This window comes from Athene noctua, chromosome 2 (assembly GCF_965140245.1).
Source record: "Athene noctua chromosome 2, bAthNoc1.hap1.1, whole genome shotgun sequence".
NCBI lineage: Eukaryota > Metazoa > Chordata > Aves > Strigiformes > Strigidae > Athene > Athene noctua.
In genome coordinates this window covers 154,915,153-154,933,594 of record NC_134038.1, presented here as the reverse complement: position 1 = coordinate 154,933,594, position 18,442 = coordinate 154,915,153, and the positions used below count along the sequence as shown (strand labels likewise).

Genomic DNA, 18,442 nt, shown 5'->3' with positions numbered 1-18,442 from the left:
GGCACTGGGTGCTATATTTAGTCCATTAAGTCTCAACTAATAATTACAAAAAAAAAAAAAAAGGCCTATAAGCAATCCTGAAAATACAAAATGTTTGTAGGAATGAATGTCTCAGTTGCCCTGGGGCAATGAGCCCACAGCTGTCTGTGCTCTGCAACATCTGTCTCTGAAGGAAGTCACTGAGTCAAAATGGCCAAGTCTAGAGAAAGACAACAAGAAACTGAGATACTGTGTTATTTATGGGTGAGAGAAGTTTATGATTCAGGCAGCTCATCCTCAACTCATGTTGATCTACTTTTCCTAGCACTTATGAAAATATTCTGTAGCCAGTTTTATGCTGTGATGAGATGTTGAATGGCTTAAAATACATTCTGATCTGCCAGAAACAAATGTTCAGGATGGTCCCACCACAAAACTTCACTCCAAGTCTACACATGCTACATACATTGCAGAACTACTTTAGAAATGGTTTGCTAAATGTGGCAAATGCAAGTGCTATAGATTTTAAATGGAAATGCTCAGCTCAACATCTGTTGCTGATGAGTTTAGTGAATGTTCTTGAAGGTGGATATCTGGAAAGGATACAGTCTGATGCAAAGAAGCCAAGACACATACACTTCTATTCTTCTTCCAACCATCACATAGTCTTTATTAAGCAGAATATTAAATTAAATCTGAACAGCATATATCTCCTAAAATTCAATTTTTCTGAGCATACGTCAGATAAAGTCCATTCCATTTTCTGTCTGACTTTTAACTGCTTGCTAATGCAGTATCTATTGCGAACTGCATATGGTAGGAAAAAAAAAATTAGAGGATACTTGTCTGGATTCAGAATAAGGCATCCAAAATAAATTTGAGGAAAATGACCTTAATTCAGCAAAGTGCTTCAGCTTTAAGCATGCAAATAGCCAATGAATCACATGCTTAAAGTAAGACTCATGTATCTGCTTCTTGCTAAATTAGGCATAAATTACATCTACATATCAAATGGCAGCAAAAGCCCAGTAAAAAGACAAAACAAAAAACACAAAGAAAAGATAACCATGAAAGCTTTGGTTCAGAAGCAATGCTTTCTCAGATGTAATACAGTCCACATAAGGTCTGTTTTGTTTTTACTCAGTCACTTTATTATTTATTGCTCAGTATCAAAAGGAATCAAACTGACATTGATTAAAGGCCATTGTGAGTTGTAGGTAATATTCATATAATTCTTTGAATAGTACAATGCACATTGTAGGGATAAATTGAAATCATAGAAGACTGAAATAGAAGGGAATCACAGTATGATGCAATCATGTAAACAATAGCACACATGTATAGATTAATACAGATTTCCTTTGTCCACTTGACAGGCCTGATCAAAAGTAGCAAATATTTTAATTCTAACAAACACTTGAGTATTTCCTTTGAACAGGTGAATATAAAAAAAAATATCTTATAAAGCAGAGTGGATTAATATGTCTCTACACTTTTTCCTCTTGATCTTTAAGGCTTATCAGAATTCTCTGTCCTCCCACTAAATTTTAGTTACTTATGAAAATGAGCTGAGCAAATATTCATTGTTTGAACTGAAAAAAACCCCCAAAACATTTATAAATTGCTGATATTCCCACAGAAGATATGACCTCAGATACATTTGATCAGCCAGGAGAACATTAATAATTGGTATAGATCAGTTATGTTACGAAGGACCACGTTTCAGCAGTTGACACCCCTGCAACTTCCCCCTCTGCAATTAAGTGATACAAAAGAGCTGCAAAATGTGTTTTTGAGAGGTTGAAGATTGATCTGCTCTGTGAACTTCTGTTCATGTGCAGGGTTGCACTGGATTTCATAAGGCTTTGAGTAAGATCAGTTATTCAAATAGGGCAACCCAACTATTGACACCTGGGCTGTGCAACACAGATTCAAACTGCCTCAGTATACGCAGGACTGGTACCTTGTTTTTACGGACAGTGTCAACTTTGCAAAAGCCTATGCTAACCTGGCAGCGTATGAATTTCTTCTTGAAGTACCAGGATTTAGGACATCAATTTGGGGTTAATCGCACTAAAGACTGGCATTCAGTCTCAAGCTGGTCAAATAAGGCATGGACTTAGCAGGGAGCTTTGGGAAAGGACTTAAATCTCTACATCATAGCTAAGCTGTTTAAGTGTATTTTATGCAATTACATCCAATTAAATATTTGGAAATTTGGTTCCCCATCTTTGAACATCTTAAGGCCCCTGCTCTACAACAGTTTTGGCACTGGTTGAGTCCCACAGACTGCTCTCCAGGTACCAAAAGGTTCATATGTGTTTGAAGATGGAGGCTTACATGGACAAAACAGAGGTGTCTGCACAGTCTCACTAGGATGGAGAAGATTTACATGGTGCTTACAGTGGTTTATGCCAAGGAGGAATTCATGTCAGTGTATTTACTGCTGAATCTGCAAAACTTCTATTTAGCAAATGAAGAAGACACCTTTGGTGTGTGAACACAATGCTAAGACACTCAGTGCCTTTCTGTCACGAGTTCTGGATTTTGATAATTACAGACTTCACTTCTATGTGCAGTCTGTTCTTTCCTAGCATTTTAAGTCTTCTGGGGGCTAGTTAACTGTTTTATTTTTTATAAATAGGATCAATATATAAAATCTTTTAAGTGCAATAAACACAGAAAAATATAAAACGTTTCAAGCCTGTGGCTCTCTCCCAGCATTTTGCCCATTTTCTGTATCACCAGACGAAGCTGCAGGAAACACAGAGGGATGCTTCCAAGCAGGCTTGTGAATTGGAGGACTGGCTATTTTTGTGAGCTATGAGAGTAGCCATCACACCCAACATCCGCTGAGAGCTTTTGTTCGTATACAGAGAAAACAAAGGACACACAAGTTCGCTACTCTTTCATATGGGAAGTTTGCACAGAAAGAGAAAGCTGCCAACTTCCAGGGCACAGTGCATTTCTTGAACTGACATTCACATGGTGTCTCCAAACTGATTTGTTATGAGACTAAACACCAAGATTAAACGCTTAAACTGATCGGTTGATACCGGGGACAAAACTGTAGAACTACAGTCACACTTTACTACAAGCATCAGACTGTAGTATGAGGACAGTTTGAATGGTATTTTCCCCCCTCCCCCCTAAATACACACTTCAGACAAGAAAGCAGTCCAACAGTTTTCTAAGACACAAGAACGGGACATGAGTTTAGTCCTTCAGAACAAGCTGTCCATCTCCATCAGGGTTGTAGCAGCCATCTTGCACCAGAAATCAGCCCAGAATTTTTTTTTTCCTTACCTTTTTCCTGTTAGTATCCAAGGACCTCTCATTTCCCTAGAGGTTTCTGACTATATTTTCTTTCAAACATTCCACTTTTCTTATTTCTTAGCGTTGCTGTGGCAGTCTAAATGTCTTTTTCTTCTTGTAGTTGCAGTTCTCACTATTTCCCTGAACATCTGCAAGACAGCCCATCTGGGTTGACACAGTGTGAGATGAGGCAGACAGGCATTGCCAACAAAGGGCTCCTACTGCAGCAAGTGGGCTGTTGAAATCAGATGTTTTCTAAGACGTCTATGGGGACAAAGCCTTTCTTCTTCCCGCTGAATACTTTGATAAAGCCATCATGTTCCTTTTCAGAAGTCACACAAATCTGAATGCAAAAAAGGTACAAAAATAATAAGCTCTTTGCCATGATCAAAGCGACAAATTAGTCCAGGCTATTTATCAGGTGGGTTCTATAAGTAAGACAATCCTTTTTAGACTCTCACTGCTTTGGTAAGGAACTAAAATTCATGATTAGAGAGTTACCTTTCCCTTGCCTCCCTGAAGTGCCACATATACATGAGGGACATTAAAATCGTTAAGAACTTTGTGGTGGATCAAAGATTTTAAAACTTGAATTATGACTTCAGCTTACTGTAATGTTTGTGATTTAGTTGTCTGTGTATGAGGCATGGGTATTTCAGATCATGAGCTAGCTGGCTCCCTCAATAGTTGGGATTACAACAGAAAAGTAATCATGATGCCAAAGTGGATCACTTGTAGCAGCTGATCTGAATGCAAGCATATTCTCTTTTGCATGTTTAAGGAGCCCAGGTACTTCTCAGATGAGCAGTAGGTTACATTATTTATTCAGCTTGCATCTACAGTTGCCTGTTTTGGATACCAAAGTATGTGATCTGGATCCAGCTTTGCAAATATATTTGCATAGCACCTACCAAATGGAGATAGTTGTGGTGAAACCGTGTGATCTTTACAATAGCACAAATGCTACATCATGGTAAAGGTTTGCATCCTCTGAAGACCTTTGTGATCTCAGGTATTTCCACTTTAGGGCCTTCCTGAGACACTTCTGGTAATAGTCAAGCCGTTTGAAAACCTAGGGGCACAGGTAATTTACACTGGGCACTTGAGCACAAAGCCACACAAAATAAAGAATTGTTTTCAAACATCTGTGCCGAAGAACCATATATTTCCTACTAATCAAATCAGGCTAAAAATAGCCAGAAAACAAATGGTCCTATTGAGACCAATTCACTGATTTCTCATGATGTCAGTACCAGGTCTTTAATGCCCTCTGTCTGGACTAACACTCACAAAGGCTCTCTCTGGTAAGTATTTACAGTGTTTAATTATAATACTTAAATACAATAAATGGACAAAAATGGCTGTTAAGTGTTCCTGGCTACATCCATATCAGCATAACTTTTACGGATTGTATGGTGACACCTAAATACCACATCTGAATTCTGGGCCAGCTTGTTCTCCTGTTACATACAGGAAATTTACTAGTGACCACTGATGCTGCCAGAGGGAAATGAAAGGTCCTAAGAAGGAGGTGAAGCTGCTTCATATTTGCCATCTCCGCTATTTTGAAATGGTCAAGCACGTCTCTGTACCTGTAAACAAAGATTTGGAAACCAAATGGTCTCATTAATTTTCTCAAACTACCTACTTCACACTAACCACATGGGATCCCCTGGGACAGAATGACTGAGCGTATCAACAGAGCTGACATGCAACTAAAAAAAAAAAAAGTATTGTTTGGGCTAAATCACATAGAGAGCATGGGAGAAGTATGGAATTGATGATGTTTAGTTCAGGTTCTGTTGCAAAACAACCAAGCTCATTTGTGTCATGAATCCCTAGCACAGCAGCTGCTTCCTCTGTAGTCACATCACCATTTGAAGCAGAGAGGTATGAAGCACATGTACAGACAAGTGTTTCTGACTAGATGTTGGACTTGTCTCTCAGAAAGACTAAGAAAACTTCAACAAGAAGAGAAAAGGCCTGCAAAGGAGCACAAGGTTAGGATGGCTGAGCATGGCAGAGTATCCAAGAATGGGAAAGAGCATCTTGGTTGAAAGATGCCTCTTGGTTGATCCCTGCTGCTGTGTGGGAAAATGAGCCTTTGCAGCTTCTCCATAACTAGACCTGGCTCATTAAAAGGCATGCCTGACTCCACCACTGTGCTTTCCTCCTCATTAAAGGTATCTGCAAGACCACTAACTTTTTGCATGGGTCAAAGAATGCCCCAAATAGTCAGAATTCTAGAAGGACCCTCCAGCAGGTCTGCACTGCTCACTAGCCATGCTGCATTTCTTCCTTAATCTCTGGCACTGTGCAGAAAATATTACAAGAACAGAGTGCTTTTCCCTGATGTCTTGTACTGTCAGCAGAATGATTTGTGGACAAAAGAAAAATAGTGAGCTTTCTGAACACAGGTCTTCTTTATCTTTGGAGTGAAAAAGGAAGACAGATTTGGTCTTTTTTTAGAGGTTTTTTTTTTTGGTTCTGCTGCTGGTTTGAGTGTTCCTTCATATCAGTGGGAGTGCTCTGTTACAGCAATAATTTTAGATCTTCACTGGACACGAGGAGTACAAGGCCTTTCTGTAAGAATGTCTCTCATTCTACATGCTAATACATTGATCTCAATTCTTCCAAATTCCAGTTCTCTCACACTAATATACTAAGCCTTGCATGTGCTGGCTCTCAGATGGCAGAGAAAAAAACTCTCCTTCCCACCGAAGGAGAAGTGTTGAGGGCGGAGCAAGCTTGGCCACAATATGACACACTTTCCTAATCCTGTGTGACTAAGGAAGTCTCCTCAGGCTGTGGCAGCTGGTGGAGTTTTGCAAAGCCCTGGAGCTGCTCCAAACTCTGCAGTGTCAGAAGAGAGGAAACACAACATCATCTTTGGCCACTTTTGACCTCATCCCCTTTTGTGAGTGCTCCCATGGACTTCACCCACAAGTTGTAGCCTTGGCTTTTGTCTCTTGGCTATATTAGGTGGGTGTAAATCAGGAGTAACCCCAGATAAGTGTATGGTAGTATCCAGAGTTGTGGACTCCACCTGATGAATCAACTGTTACTCAGGACTAGCCCTGGTGACAGACAGCAAACATAATGGTTGTGAAGGCACAAGGTGCCATCCCCATCAGGTGATCACAGTTTTCTGTATCAAATTGGAAACTGCTTAAAATGGCAGCTACTCAGGCTGGCATTTTTTCGGGGAAAGGCTGCTGGCCTGACAAAGTAAGTGAGCTATTGAGCCACTGAGCAGCCACTCTCCAGTGAATTTGGTAGCAACACAAACGGAGACAAACTTGCTTGTTTTTTTCCCTGCCCACTGGCTCAAGAAGTTAGTAGTGGAGTAACGCACAGGGTAAGAAACAACATCTCAGGCTATTTCTCAATCACCAAATGATCTTCATAGCTGGCTGAAAGTGGGATGTAATATTATAAAGTCACTTCTCCATTCTTTCATCTCATTCTGTTTTAAAAAATCCTCAAACACTTAAACAACTGTTTGGAATATGGCTGTTGTCTAAACTTGTCAACATCTGCCCTGAGGATTTTTTATTCATCAGTCAGCCCCGAGCAGATGAGGGAGATGAGCAATTAGGAAATGATTCTTTAAGCTGCACAGTCATTAATACTCTCCTGTTCTTCTAAGTCCTGTGCTTTAAATTTGGGCTCAAGTGGCAGGAGTAATTGTCCAGGAGTAATAGTGAACTTGCCCTGATTTTCTACATCTGTTTCTTACATATCTTCTTTCTCCTATATATTTAACCTGTCTGTCCACCACAGACTGGTTCTGATGAAGTAGGAGTTTGGTTATGAGGACAGTACAGTTTCATGAGCTGTACTGGAGCCTGTAGACAATGCCAAGTCAAGAGATCTCAAAGCTCAAGTTTTCTTTTTGTCTGTAAGAATCACAGCACAGGGACACTGTGAGATTCTACATTTGCTGCTGCCTATGTGAGCTTTGTGGAAGGAAATGATAAGTCGTTCAGTTTTCGTACCCCTTCAGCCATTGCACAAATGATGATGATGACAGGTTTTATGTCAGCTCTGTCATTAGCTTTTGGATTGAGAACATCATCTTGTTTTACCTACGGCACTTATTTAGGGTTTGAAAGATGATCTGGACTAATCTGGATGCATAATGGGCCGTGCCCATGTTTTGGACTTTTGCAAAACTTGGGTGCCACTCAGTGTCTCTGAATGAACGGGGAAACCCATCCCTGTTCCGCAAAACTGATGTCAGTGAAAATCAGAGTTAGCTGGAAAAAGACCCTTTTCCCCTTAAGCCTAGCTGTGAAGTGTAGCAGTTATAGCTGGGCAACACATAAAAAACTGCAACATCACTTTCTGTGTTGGGTTTGTGTTTTAAATGATTCAGTCCAAATGCATAAGTCACTGTGATGCAACAGATTTTCAAAGGCAGCTGAGTCATGCTCTTAGAAGTTCATCCCAGGATGAAAAATGTGGGGCCATAAAGTAATTCCTAGGCAGTGAGGTGAAAAGCCAGGTAGCAACAAAGCGTCCAGTCTAATCAGAAGAAGATCCAAGACAGGTGGATCCCCTGGGGCTGGTGACCTGGGCTGCAATTCTGCCTTGTTGAGCCTAGACTTGTGGATATGTTTAAGCCCAGGCTTTCCTGAAGTTGCTGGATCATATCTGCACAGAGCTGCTAATGTACATGGGCCTAAATGCCACTCTGTTTGAAATTCGTGTGATTAGGTGTTGGGGCAGGAGGGAATTTTTTTCCCGAGCTGTGGTGCCAAGGGGACAGCAAAGCTGACAGCTCAGGCTCGGAGGCTGTGGCCATCACAACAGTGGTGACCTGTCTGCAGTCACTGCAGAAGCTGGCTGAGAGATGCTTTTGGTAAAAGGGCTAGTTTACATCAGTGACATTTATAAAACACATCCATCACAAAATGGATCTCTTGCACTGATCTTTGTGTAAACTCACAGTCCAGATCTGGATGAGGCAGAGAGTTTCTGACTGACAGTCTTTATTGCAAATGTCATGGCTTAGGGTAATTTCTATTGCACAAGATCAGTTATGCAATTTAAAATCAATTGTGTTATTTAATCACATAAAGCCCAACTCTAAAGTGGTTTGTGTTAGTGTGACTGTAGATCTCAGAGAGGCATCTGGTGAAGGGTGTGAGTAGGTTTTTTTTCAAAAAGGTAATTTCCTTTATTTAAGTAGGATGTTACCAGAGGAATAAAAACAGATATTCAAACAATAGATTATTATGACTTTTTTAAAAATAAGGGTAAGCAAAAATGTTAGAGGCATTTTAAAATACGCTTTTCCAAACATTGATGATATATTAGATACGGTGACCTTTTCTTTTGTGAAAAGAGGTCAAATCAGAGCCTTTAGTGATGCAAAGAAGCATTTGTATAATGTGTCGTACTGAATTCTGGTGTGCTAGAGCAGAAGTTACAAGCTGGAGAAAACTTTATATAACCAAGTGATGGTACAGTCAATCAGAGCTGAAAATTATGTAGCCAGTATTGTGTGTGAGACAGCCTAAAAGAGTGGAAAGCCACAGAAATTGGCTGGTTTTGGCTTCCCTGTTAATAATCTTGCTTTATTGATGTCAGGGGCTATGTCTGCTTCCTTCCCACAGGTTCCTGTTTGAGCCCTGTGGTGCCCAGTCATCTGCTGAAATGGTTTCGGGACCCACAGGTCTGTTAGTGAATGCTAAACTGCAAGATGCTGAAGCGGTACACTCTTCCTCCCCCAGGGCTGGGTTTCATATTTCGTAATAAAATTTTCAAGGGATCCTTTGTGAAGACTAGCTCGTGCATATTGCTCAAGATGGATAATCAAATTGTGTTGTTTTTCCCTCAGTCCTCTCCCTGAGTACTGGCTTTGCCAGAAAGGTTTACTTGAAGCTGAAGCTCAAAATATTATTCCCAGGACATGAAACTGCCAAGCAATTCCAGAGAAAGCCCCACCCACTGTGTTTCAGACTTCAAAAATGTCTCTGCTTGGCTAATCATGTGGCTTTTCTGATGAGAATGTATTGTCTTTTGCCTCACAAGAATAGGCTCTACCTGGGAACATTCATATAAGGCACAAAGGGGATAGAGACTTGCAGTATAAACCATGGATGGTATCAAGCAATATAATGCAAATTCATATTATTGTCACTGGGTAAGTTTTTCCGTTGACGTATCATCCTTGCCTGTGTTGTCAAAATGTCTCTGGACTCGTTAGATCCTGCAGAATTTGACCCAGTGAATTAACAGTATAAAATTGAGACAATTTGCCATACTATCATCACAAGAATTTGTTAAACCAGTTAATGAGTTTTTCTAGGTAAAATTAGACTTGACAGGAATTGGTAGCAATGAATAATCTTCCCTTCTTGCTAATCTGGAACAAGCCAGTGCTATGCACATAGTACATATATCATACTCACAGGACTCTGGACACTGTGACAAGAGACAACTAAAATGGCTGGTTACATCTCACAGAAATACCCAAAGAGAACAACAACAACAAAAAGTTCTGCCAAACTTTTCCCAAAAATGTCATTTTGAATACTTTTTTCTTTTTATGCCTTCCCTATTGCACCCTTCTCTCTTCTTCACATGGAAAACAATGGGGAAATAAAAGACAGAAAATAAGATAACTGGCTGAAGCAAGAAGGAAGGAAATTTGACTTTGGAAATATAAAGTAAGTTTTTAAAGTAAAAAATTCCCAATAACAATTAAAATGTTTTTCAACAGTGAAGGCAAAGTTGTTCTGTTAAAAAAAAAAAAAAAATAAAAATTGTGCCATTCAGGCAGTGATCTCCATGGTGGGCACACGTCCCACAGGTCAAGTTCGGGGCCTCCTGTCCCCATGCTGTCTCTACACATTGGCCCTGTGCACGCTGCCAGCTCTTACTGGGGGCTATTATGGGTGGCTCAAACCCTATATGGAGGCACAGCGGGAAGAAGATGAGTGTCTATAGCCTTGCTGTGACTCTCACCTGGATATTACTCAAAATGGCCTTGAAGCTACTTGAGAGTTCCCTTTTTGCATAATTTCTGCGAGGGTAGAGTGGGATCTGTTGGCTCCGCTCCTTTTATCTCATGTCTCTGCATTCATGTATTTGTTCAGTCTGAACTCTGCCCCCTGTTTTATACCAAGTATTTATTTATTTCTTCCTCTGAAGCATCTCCCACGTGGAGTGAGGACCTGACAACATCCGCATTCATCCTCAGCATTTCAGTGGATTTGAGATAGAGCTGAATAAGTTTGCTAAAAAAGAGAAAGTAGACAGGCAGGATGGATTTATCCCTTTCTTTACCTCCTGCCCTACCAGAGATGATGACATGCCCCTGACTGCGAGCTCCCTTGCGAGTCTATTATGAAATAGAGACAATAGGAAGTCCTTGCGTTTAGATGAAGCTGCCAGATGTGCCCACTTGGAAACTGTGGTTTGGTGAGAAGTAAGACAAGAAACTGGCCCTTTCTGTTTGCAGCAGCAGCCACACTAACAGAGAGGATCTGGTATGCCCACAGACAACAAGAGACTCAGACCTTGACCATTTTTTCTTGGTGGCACACTATATTCCCACACTATCATTGCCCCAAGCTTTGCCCTTGTGTATTGCTATTCTAGAGCACAAAGGGTGCAAAGTCTCTCATTCTGCTTTGGTAATATTTTTTCCCTCTGTGTGCACATATATAAACAATCAAAAGAAATGCTGGGTAAAACAAAATTAAGTCCTTTATCTCTTTCTATCAACTTCAGGGCTGCCCAGTGTATTATGTACACAAGGACAGTTAAAATATATTCTGATCACTGTATTGCTGTGCCTTCCTTAAAAAGCTGTGTATACCCAAGGGTTGCTAGCATTTGTGTGTTTTGCTATGCCACAAGACAGCAGCAGCAATGGTATAAGTTACTCTTATTCACCAGTGAAGTGTTACAGAAATTCTGCATGGAAAGATCTATGGCCCTGAAATCCCCTCTGATGATGATTTCTGCTCTACTTTGTTAAAATCAGTGGCTGTCCAGGCACTGTAAGGCAATCAGTTCCTGGTGATGTGACATCAACGGCCAAAGGAAAGGAAATGCCTAATGAGTTGGAAGAACATTGGGCTTCACAAGAGGCAGTGAAAAAAATCTAACTTTCTATTTCATCCAGGTGTCAGAGAACTGAAGCTGTGCAACACCCATCATTCTATTTACATGAGCTTATACCACAAACCTGACTGTCCCTTAAGGCAGCTTTTGAGACATAGTCTTCTCTCACTTTACCACAGCAAGAATTTATAGCAACATCATAAGACTTGACACTTAGATGTATTAAACATCTGGTAAACATTGTGTAAAAACCATGTTTAAAATCAGATCAAAGACAAATCTCATAATGATGGCCATGGCTTTTGCCTAGTGAACCCACCTGAAGGACACCAAGTAGAAGGAACTGATGAAAGTAAACCAGGGAGAGTGGACCCTGTGAGTCCTCACTGTACCTGGTGTACTTTAGCTCGCAGCAGCTCTTGTTTAGAATAAAATATAGCCTGTGAAGAGGGTAAGTGGTGACACAAGTAATAAATGATTAAAGATACCTTGCAGTTGGTGAACTAGAGTTAAATTTAAGATTTACAGGTTCGTTTGGTATTGTCTTAACTCTGTTCCTGCTGAAGCCAAAACAATAAGTTATGTTTAGATCTTTAGGTAAATTAAGGTCTGGGGAGGAAGCCCCTGTCTTTTATTAATTAGTTCTAATAGTGAGGAGAAAACCAGATCATTTTTCAGCCACACAATATCTAACTCCAAGACTGTGTGTTCTTCAAGCTGTCCTTCTGACATCAGTAGGAGAGTTCATAATATATAAAGTATATTTATGAACATCTGTGAGACTGAAAATTTAGGCTACATTAGGCAAGGATTATGTGTCTGTAGAAGGCCAACACTGGTCTTAACTGGCTACTAGACACTATTATCGTACAAATAATAATTCTTGTAGTAAAATTGCAGTGAAGAGCATCTGCCTGTGCTCATCTTGCACCACTTTCCCTCCAGTCATTGGTCAGACTGCTGGATGCTCAAGTCTGGTGGGGATCCTGCACAGGGGAACTTACCTGGTTCTCTTTCAGAGTTATCTGTCCCTGTTCCTTGCAGCCAATGAATGTCCTGATACACCTGTAAATCCTCTCATCGTGTTGCACTCTTTGAACAAAGTTAGCAGGAAAAAATCCAGTTCTGTCATCAATTTTCCCCTGTGGAGAAAACATATTGATAGAAGAAGATTGTTAACACTACTATTTTTAATACAAGTTCAGCATTTAAAAGAACATATTTTTCCCTTTGGAAAGAAAACAGATATAAAATAATTAGCACATACCTTCCACCAGTCTTCATTGGAGTCTTCCAGAAGAGTGATCATATCCCCTGGCCTGTAATTAGAAGAGAAATAGTAATTAAGATGACTTTTAATTGTAATGCTGCATCAGCTTCCACAACTACTTTATAACAGGAAGGTGGTCTGTTCTTGGTTATTTTATATGAGTATTTGCTGAAGGTAAACTCAATGAGACAGCAAGGGTTTCTTCAGTCATACATGGTAATATAGAAAGAGAGTCTCTGTATATTGGGGCTAGATCTTTATTTTGAGACAACATCTGTGAACTGGAATTTTTGCTTCCTGTTTGATAAGAAACTGTTTAAAATACAGTCCCTAGTTGTTACAGACATTATCACGTTACTTCAAGACATTTCACATTGTTGGGACACAGCACTTTATCATCTGTGTTTTCAAGCTGTGATTGCAGAAGGAAGGCAGCAGGAAAATAGTTCTATTTAACTGACAAAGGCAATTAGTCAGCAGGGATATAATTCTGCCCAAGAATGTCTTTTTGATTTGAATGGGACATATTTACCTTTATAATGTGTGGTGCAGGGTTGTAATTGCTAAGTATCAGCATCCAGCTGACTAGTTCCAAAGCAGAGCTAGGAGAATAATTTGGCTGGAAATGCTAATAGCAAAAATGTGCTGAGCTGATTTTGTGCAGGTAGTTGAACAGTTATTTGACCTCCTTCCCCCCACTGGTGGCACTTCATCAATGTTATTATGTAATTATAATAGCGCTGCATTGTAGGAAGTAAGTGGCAGCCCATTTCCAAATGGATTAACCTCAGAAAGCTCTGTCTGCTTGATAACAGGCATTTCTTTGATCTTAATAAAATTAATGGTTGACCCCTAATTATTCAGCTTTCCTTACATTCTCTCTTAGGCTTACTGTATTGTTGAGGTATCAGCACAAGAGCTTGCAAACACATCTGGATAATAGGTCCAATTTAACCAACTCTTTCAGAGCATGCATAGAAGATGTGGACCTGTCCAGGATGCAGCTGGAGGTGGGGGCAGTGGTGGGCCTCTTTGGTCCACTTCCCAAGTGGTTATCGTTGCTGCTGACAACTGGAGAAACAGACATCTTGTCTTATAACCCTGTGCGATCTGAATCAGTGTTTTCCAGCTTTCACAGAAAGATGCTATCAATAGCAACAGGGTAGGATTTTCCTAAAGCCCTCCTGAGGAAGCCCTTCCAGCGTGTTTGGAATAATTAAGTGTTTCTAGGTGAGAAAGGAAGCTAGAGAAAAAGGACAACTTGGTATCCCAGTGGTAATAGATTTTTTCCATGGGAAAGGACATCTGATTCCTGTTAATATTTAATATAAAACACTTTACGAGGTTTTGAGGGAGCCCATATTGCCACCTCAAAGTGAATAGGCTGTAACACCATTGGAACTCTTACACTGCAAGGAAGAACATTTTCAGCAAAAAGGATTTAGAGATCCCCATGCTCCAAATACCATTCAGCATGGTTATTAGAAAACTAACCTACAAAGTATAAATTTATTTGGCTGTCAGAGAAAGATGGCAACTGAACCTAAAGTCTCTTCATGTCAGTGGTCTGAGCACTGGGATTTTTAGATGCAAGACCTGCAGATTTTGCTTTCTGATGTTTTTTTAACACGGGGCTAACATGATGTCTCTAATCTGCAAAAAGGATTCAGAATATAAATCCCAGCTGGGCCTATGTTACTCTTGCTGCCTAGATTTAGGCTGCTAATCCCTAAAAGGCAGCAGCCTGCTTGCTGTTCACTACTGGTTGAACTCACTCTTGGGTCTCATCTTTTTTTTTTCTGTAAATAAAAACCCTGGATAAATTGTCTGCTCTACATCAGAGCTCTAGATTTCAGTATGTGGTAAGATAGGCACTCATCAGCCCTGAAGTTTACTAGCTTTTTGGCATCCCTTATGAAACAGTGTTAACCCATGTATTACTGAATTTCTGGCCATGGGACAAACAACGTTGCTTTACCTGAGTAACACTACTCTAAAGCCTGGCTGGTGTCTCTGGAAAAAACATGTTAGTTGTGACAGGTCTAGGTTGCAGACCACAGGTTCCTTTTCTCCCTAATATGAGGAACAGGAGAATTTTGGAGAATGATGTGTTTTCTGGATTGTTATGTCTTGATGAGGATCAGAGCCCAGTGCAGGCTTGTCTGAGCAGTGTTCCTCTTCATGGAACAAGCACGCAAGCTGGAATACACCCCTAAAGAAGCAGGATGCAAAATGGAATCCCTCAGTCCCTCAGAATAGTTGGCAAGTTGCACTAAACGTCACCTTACCCTGATGCTAGCAAAGCAGAATGATTGGGAATTTCTGCCTTACATCCCATCCATTTGTTCCAGAGAGATGAGAAGGCACAGCTGGGAACAGGAAAAAGGTTTTTGGTGAAGGAAATGCTGATGAGAGGGGCATTTCCCTAGCAACTCCCTAAATTCAGTGGCATGTGCATGATTATTTTGATGTAGAGAATGCCTTGAAGAGAACAGACACATTTCACAAGAGCTCTAGCAAGACCACGCAAAATGCAAGTAGCACGAGTCAAACTAATTGCACTAAAAGAAAGATGGCTTTCACTTCAGCGTGCTTGGATTAGACCTTGTACAATGAATGCAGAACTGAGGAAGGAAGTGCTAAAAAATGATAATTAACAAGGTTACTTTGCAAAGCTCAGAATGCATCTTTCTCCTGTAAAAACACTGTCATCCAGCAGCTTGACATCATTCTCTTTTCTCAGACATAACCTGAATGTGAGGAAAAATCAAACAGGACTGGCAAAATGTTCATCATTAGCATGAGAGGTGCTGAGGAATTCCTAGTTGAAAGCTTCTGGATGAAAAAACAAAGCACCTGAAAACTGAATATTTTCTAGCTGAAAGACATCTTGTTCCTAAAGTGACATAAGTGTTTTTGAAACTTATCTATTGTGTCCTTGCCAAAAAAACTGGCCACCAGCTTTTTATCTATGAGAATATCTTTGTATCTACAAGTGTCTACCTCTATAAAAAATATTTAGTATAAATGTCAGAATGAACTCTCTCTCCCCCCAAGTCATATTCAGCCATATGACCCTCAGTTTGCATGGGTCAAATCAATTAACAAACATTTTGGGTCTTTACCTCATCTCCAAGTCTTCATTTTCTTGTGGTACAAATTTGTACAAGGCAACATAGGTGTTCATTTGTAACGTGCTTTTATAAAATGGTCCCTTTAAGAAAAAAGAGAAAGAGAAAATTTAAATATCTGTCCTGTACAGGAATTTGCTACACTTTTTTAGAGACTGAGGAGCCAGGGCCTGATCTTCCAAGAAATGAGCCAGAATCATCTCATTGCTTTCACACCTTGGAGGACTATAGCCACTAAGGCAGAAACGACTTCATTTAGATATCAGATTCTTTGAACTCCAAGATCAAATTCCAGGCTTCCATAGAACAGAATCAGAAATCTGCACAAGTTGGTCTTTTGGGTGAGATCTTAAAAAAGGATTCTGCCTTTTACTCTCTGTTAATTATGACTCTTACAAGCCCAGTAAAGTATTACTGGCATTATGTAAGGTGTCTATTATACAGTCCTCATTATGGATAGAGCTAGAGTTGTACAATGCACAGGTCCAGAAAACAGGGTGGGAAAATCACTGTCTTAAACAGAAAGCTGCTTGTGCTGGGCTTCCCACAAAGAAGACTGGCTACTCTCTACACTTTCTCCACTGGTAATCCGAAGAAAAAAAAACACATAAAACAAACCCTAAATAAGTTTCCAAATCAAATCTGTGATTTTTATGTTCCTGCAGTTCTATTGTAATGACATCGCCTACACACTTGGTCTTTTGTTTTCACAAAATCAATTTGTAATAAAGAGAAGGACCATAACAGGTAAACCAAAGAGCCATCCAGTCCTGTATATTGTTTCCAGATGCAGCCAGTGGCCCCAAAATGGTATAAAAACATGACAGTCAGATATCAATGCTTCTCCAGAACAGCAGGTCCCCAGCAGACCTACTCAAGGTCCTCACCAATCCATAAAACAAGACTGTTAACTGACTTCCCATTCACATTGCATTCTCACAAAACTTATGCCCATACCGAGGAATGTATACTTTTTGGTTCTTCTCCAAAGTGTTCTGTGCCATTTTCGGAGTATGTAAACACTGAAATAAAGCAAATACATGACATTTTAGGAGTAGTTTAAGACTCTTCACCTCATCAGGATCACCTTTATTTTCTTAATCTCTTCCTTTTCCCCTTACTTTCTTTCATCACTTGTGCTCTCCTCTGAACCCTTCTATATCCCCAACAAAACCATGTATATCACTGGCACATGGCAAAAACCAATCTGTGCTGAAAAATTTACAACTGTAACAAATAATTCATTTTGATTAGATGAATATACACAAATACAGCAGTGGGAATAGAACCTAAGTCTCCTAATTACATTACTATTTAAAGTCCAGCAGCCTGAATGCTGTATTTTCATGTTTAGGGCAAGCAGTATTTCTGTATAAAAGCACCTGCAAAACCTGATGACCATATATGAGCAATATTGTGAGAAGTCTGTATGCAAACCCTCTTCTTTCCTCTCTGTCTCTAAATGTTTGATAGCCTTCTTTGAACTCTCTCTCCCGTAGACCCTGCCTGAGGGGGCAATGGATACGAAACCTCTCTCTCTGACTTTGTAGGAGCTACCTGAATTACTTTCAGATCGGGATGGGTTATCTGAGACAGGTCTGTATGTGCAAAAATTTGCTTCTAAGTTACTAAATCAGAAACTCACAGACTAAACCAACGGGCACAGCACCTAACGTAACAGGTATCTAATCACTTATCCTCTATTATAATTTCTTCATGAGCTAACTGACCACACTGGCTTTATTACATTGACTGAATTCTCCCTTCACATTTTAATAATCGCCTGGTGTTCCTTGCTTCTGGATAAAGTCTGAGTATGATTTTAATAGTTGGGATCTTTGAGCAGCGAAAGCCATCAGCAACTTCTCCCACCATTTACCTCTGCAGGTGTTTAGAACAGAAGCTGGATTTTGTAGTCTCTAACAATTTGGAAATCTCCAAAATGGTAATAAGTAGCAGATTGATTGAGTGTGTTTTCTTTTTGTTTCTCTGTGATATTTACATGTGTTCAGGGGAAAGAAGGTGCCAGGGAACACCAAACTACTGAATTTCTTTCCCCCTCTGCTCTTTCAGTTGCTCACCCTTTCTTCCATTAATACATATTTCTGTGGCTATTCTACACTGTAAATGACAACCAAGCAAAGAATCTTTGTAGAAGTTTTATGAGTGAAATAAGGTTCCTTGATTGTAGATAGTTGTGCTTAGACATTAAGAAAATGTAGTGTTCTCATAACAGTGAAAAGAGAGCTAAAATGGCAGCCACAGCATGCATGAGAAAGATTTTGTACAAAGTGGCATGCATCCACAAGCACATACAAGGATATGTTCTCTAATAAAATGTAAGAAAACATTCACAGAATCACAGAATCATCCAGGTTGGAAAAGACCTTGAAGATCATCCAGTCCAACCATTAACCTCACACTGACAGTTCCCAACTACACCATGTCCTTAAGTGCTGGGTCAACCCGACTCTTAAACCCCTCCAGGGATGGGGACTCCACCACCTCCCTCAACGCCTAGCAACCCGTTCTGTAAAGAAATGCTTCCTAATATCTAGACTAAACCTTCCCTGGTGCAACTTGAGGCCATTCCCTCTTGTTCTATCTCTTGTTACTTGGTTCAAGAGACTCATCCCCAGCTCTCTGCAGCCTTCTTTCAGGGAGCTGT

General features: G+C 40.2%; 1 protein-coding gene across 3 annotated transcripts in view; it reads right to left on the bottom strand.

The window, feature by feature from the left end:
- Window positions 1–644: 644 nt before the first annotated feature.
- Window positions 645–18,442, bottom strand: part of STAC (SH3 and cysteine rich domain) — a 79,438-nt gene continuing 61,640 nt past the window's right edge. For all 3 annotated transcript variants that reach the window (XM_074898147.1, XM_074898149.1, XM_074898148.1), the window contains 5 exons: window positions 16,732–16,796; window positions 15,769–15,857; window positions 12,641–12,692; window positions 12,378–12,515; window positions 645–3,637 (listed from right to left, as the gene is read on the bottom strand). In XM_074898147.1, the coding sequence (XP_074754248.1) occupies window positions 3,539–3,637; window positions 12,378–12,515; window positions 12,641–12,692; window positions 15,769–15,857; window positions 16,732–16,796 (443 nt within the window). In that variant the 3' untranslated portion in view covers window positions 645–3,538. The remainder of the gene's footprint in view (window positions 3,638–12,377; window positions 12,516–12,640; window positions 12,693–15,768; window positions 15,858–16,731; window positions 16,797–18,442) is intronic.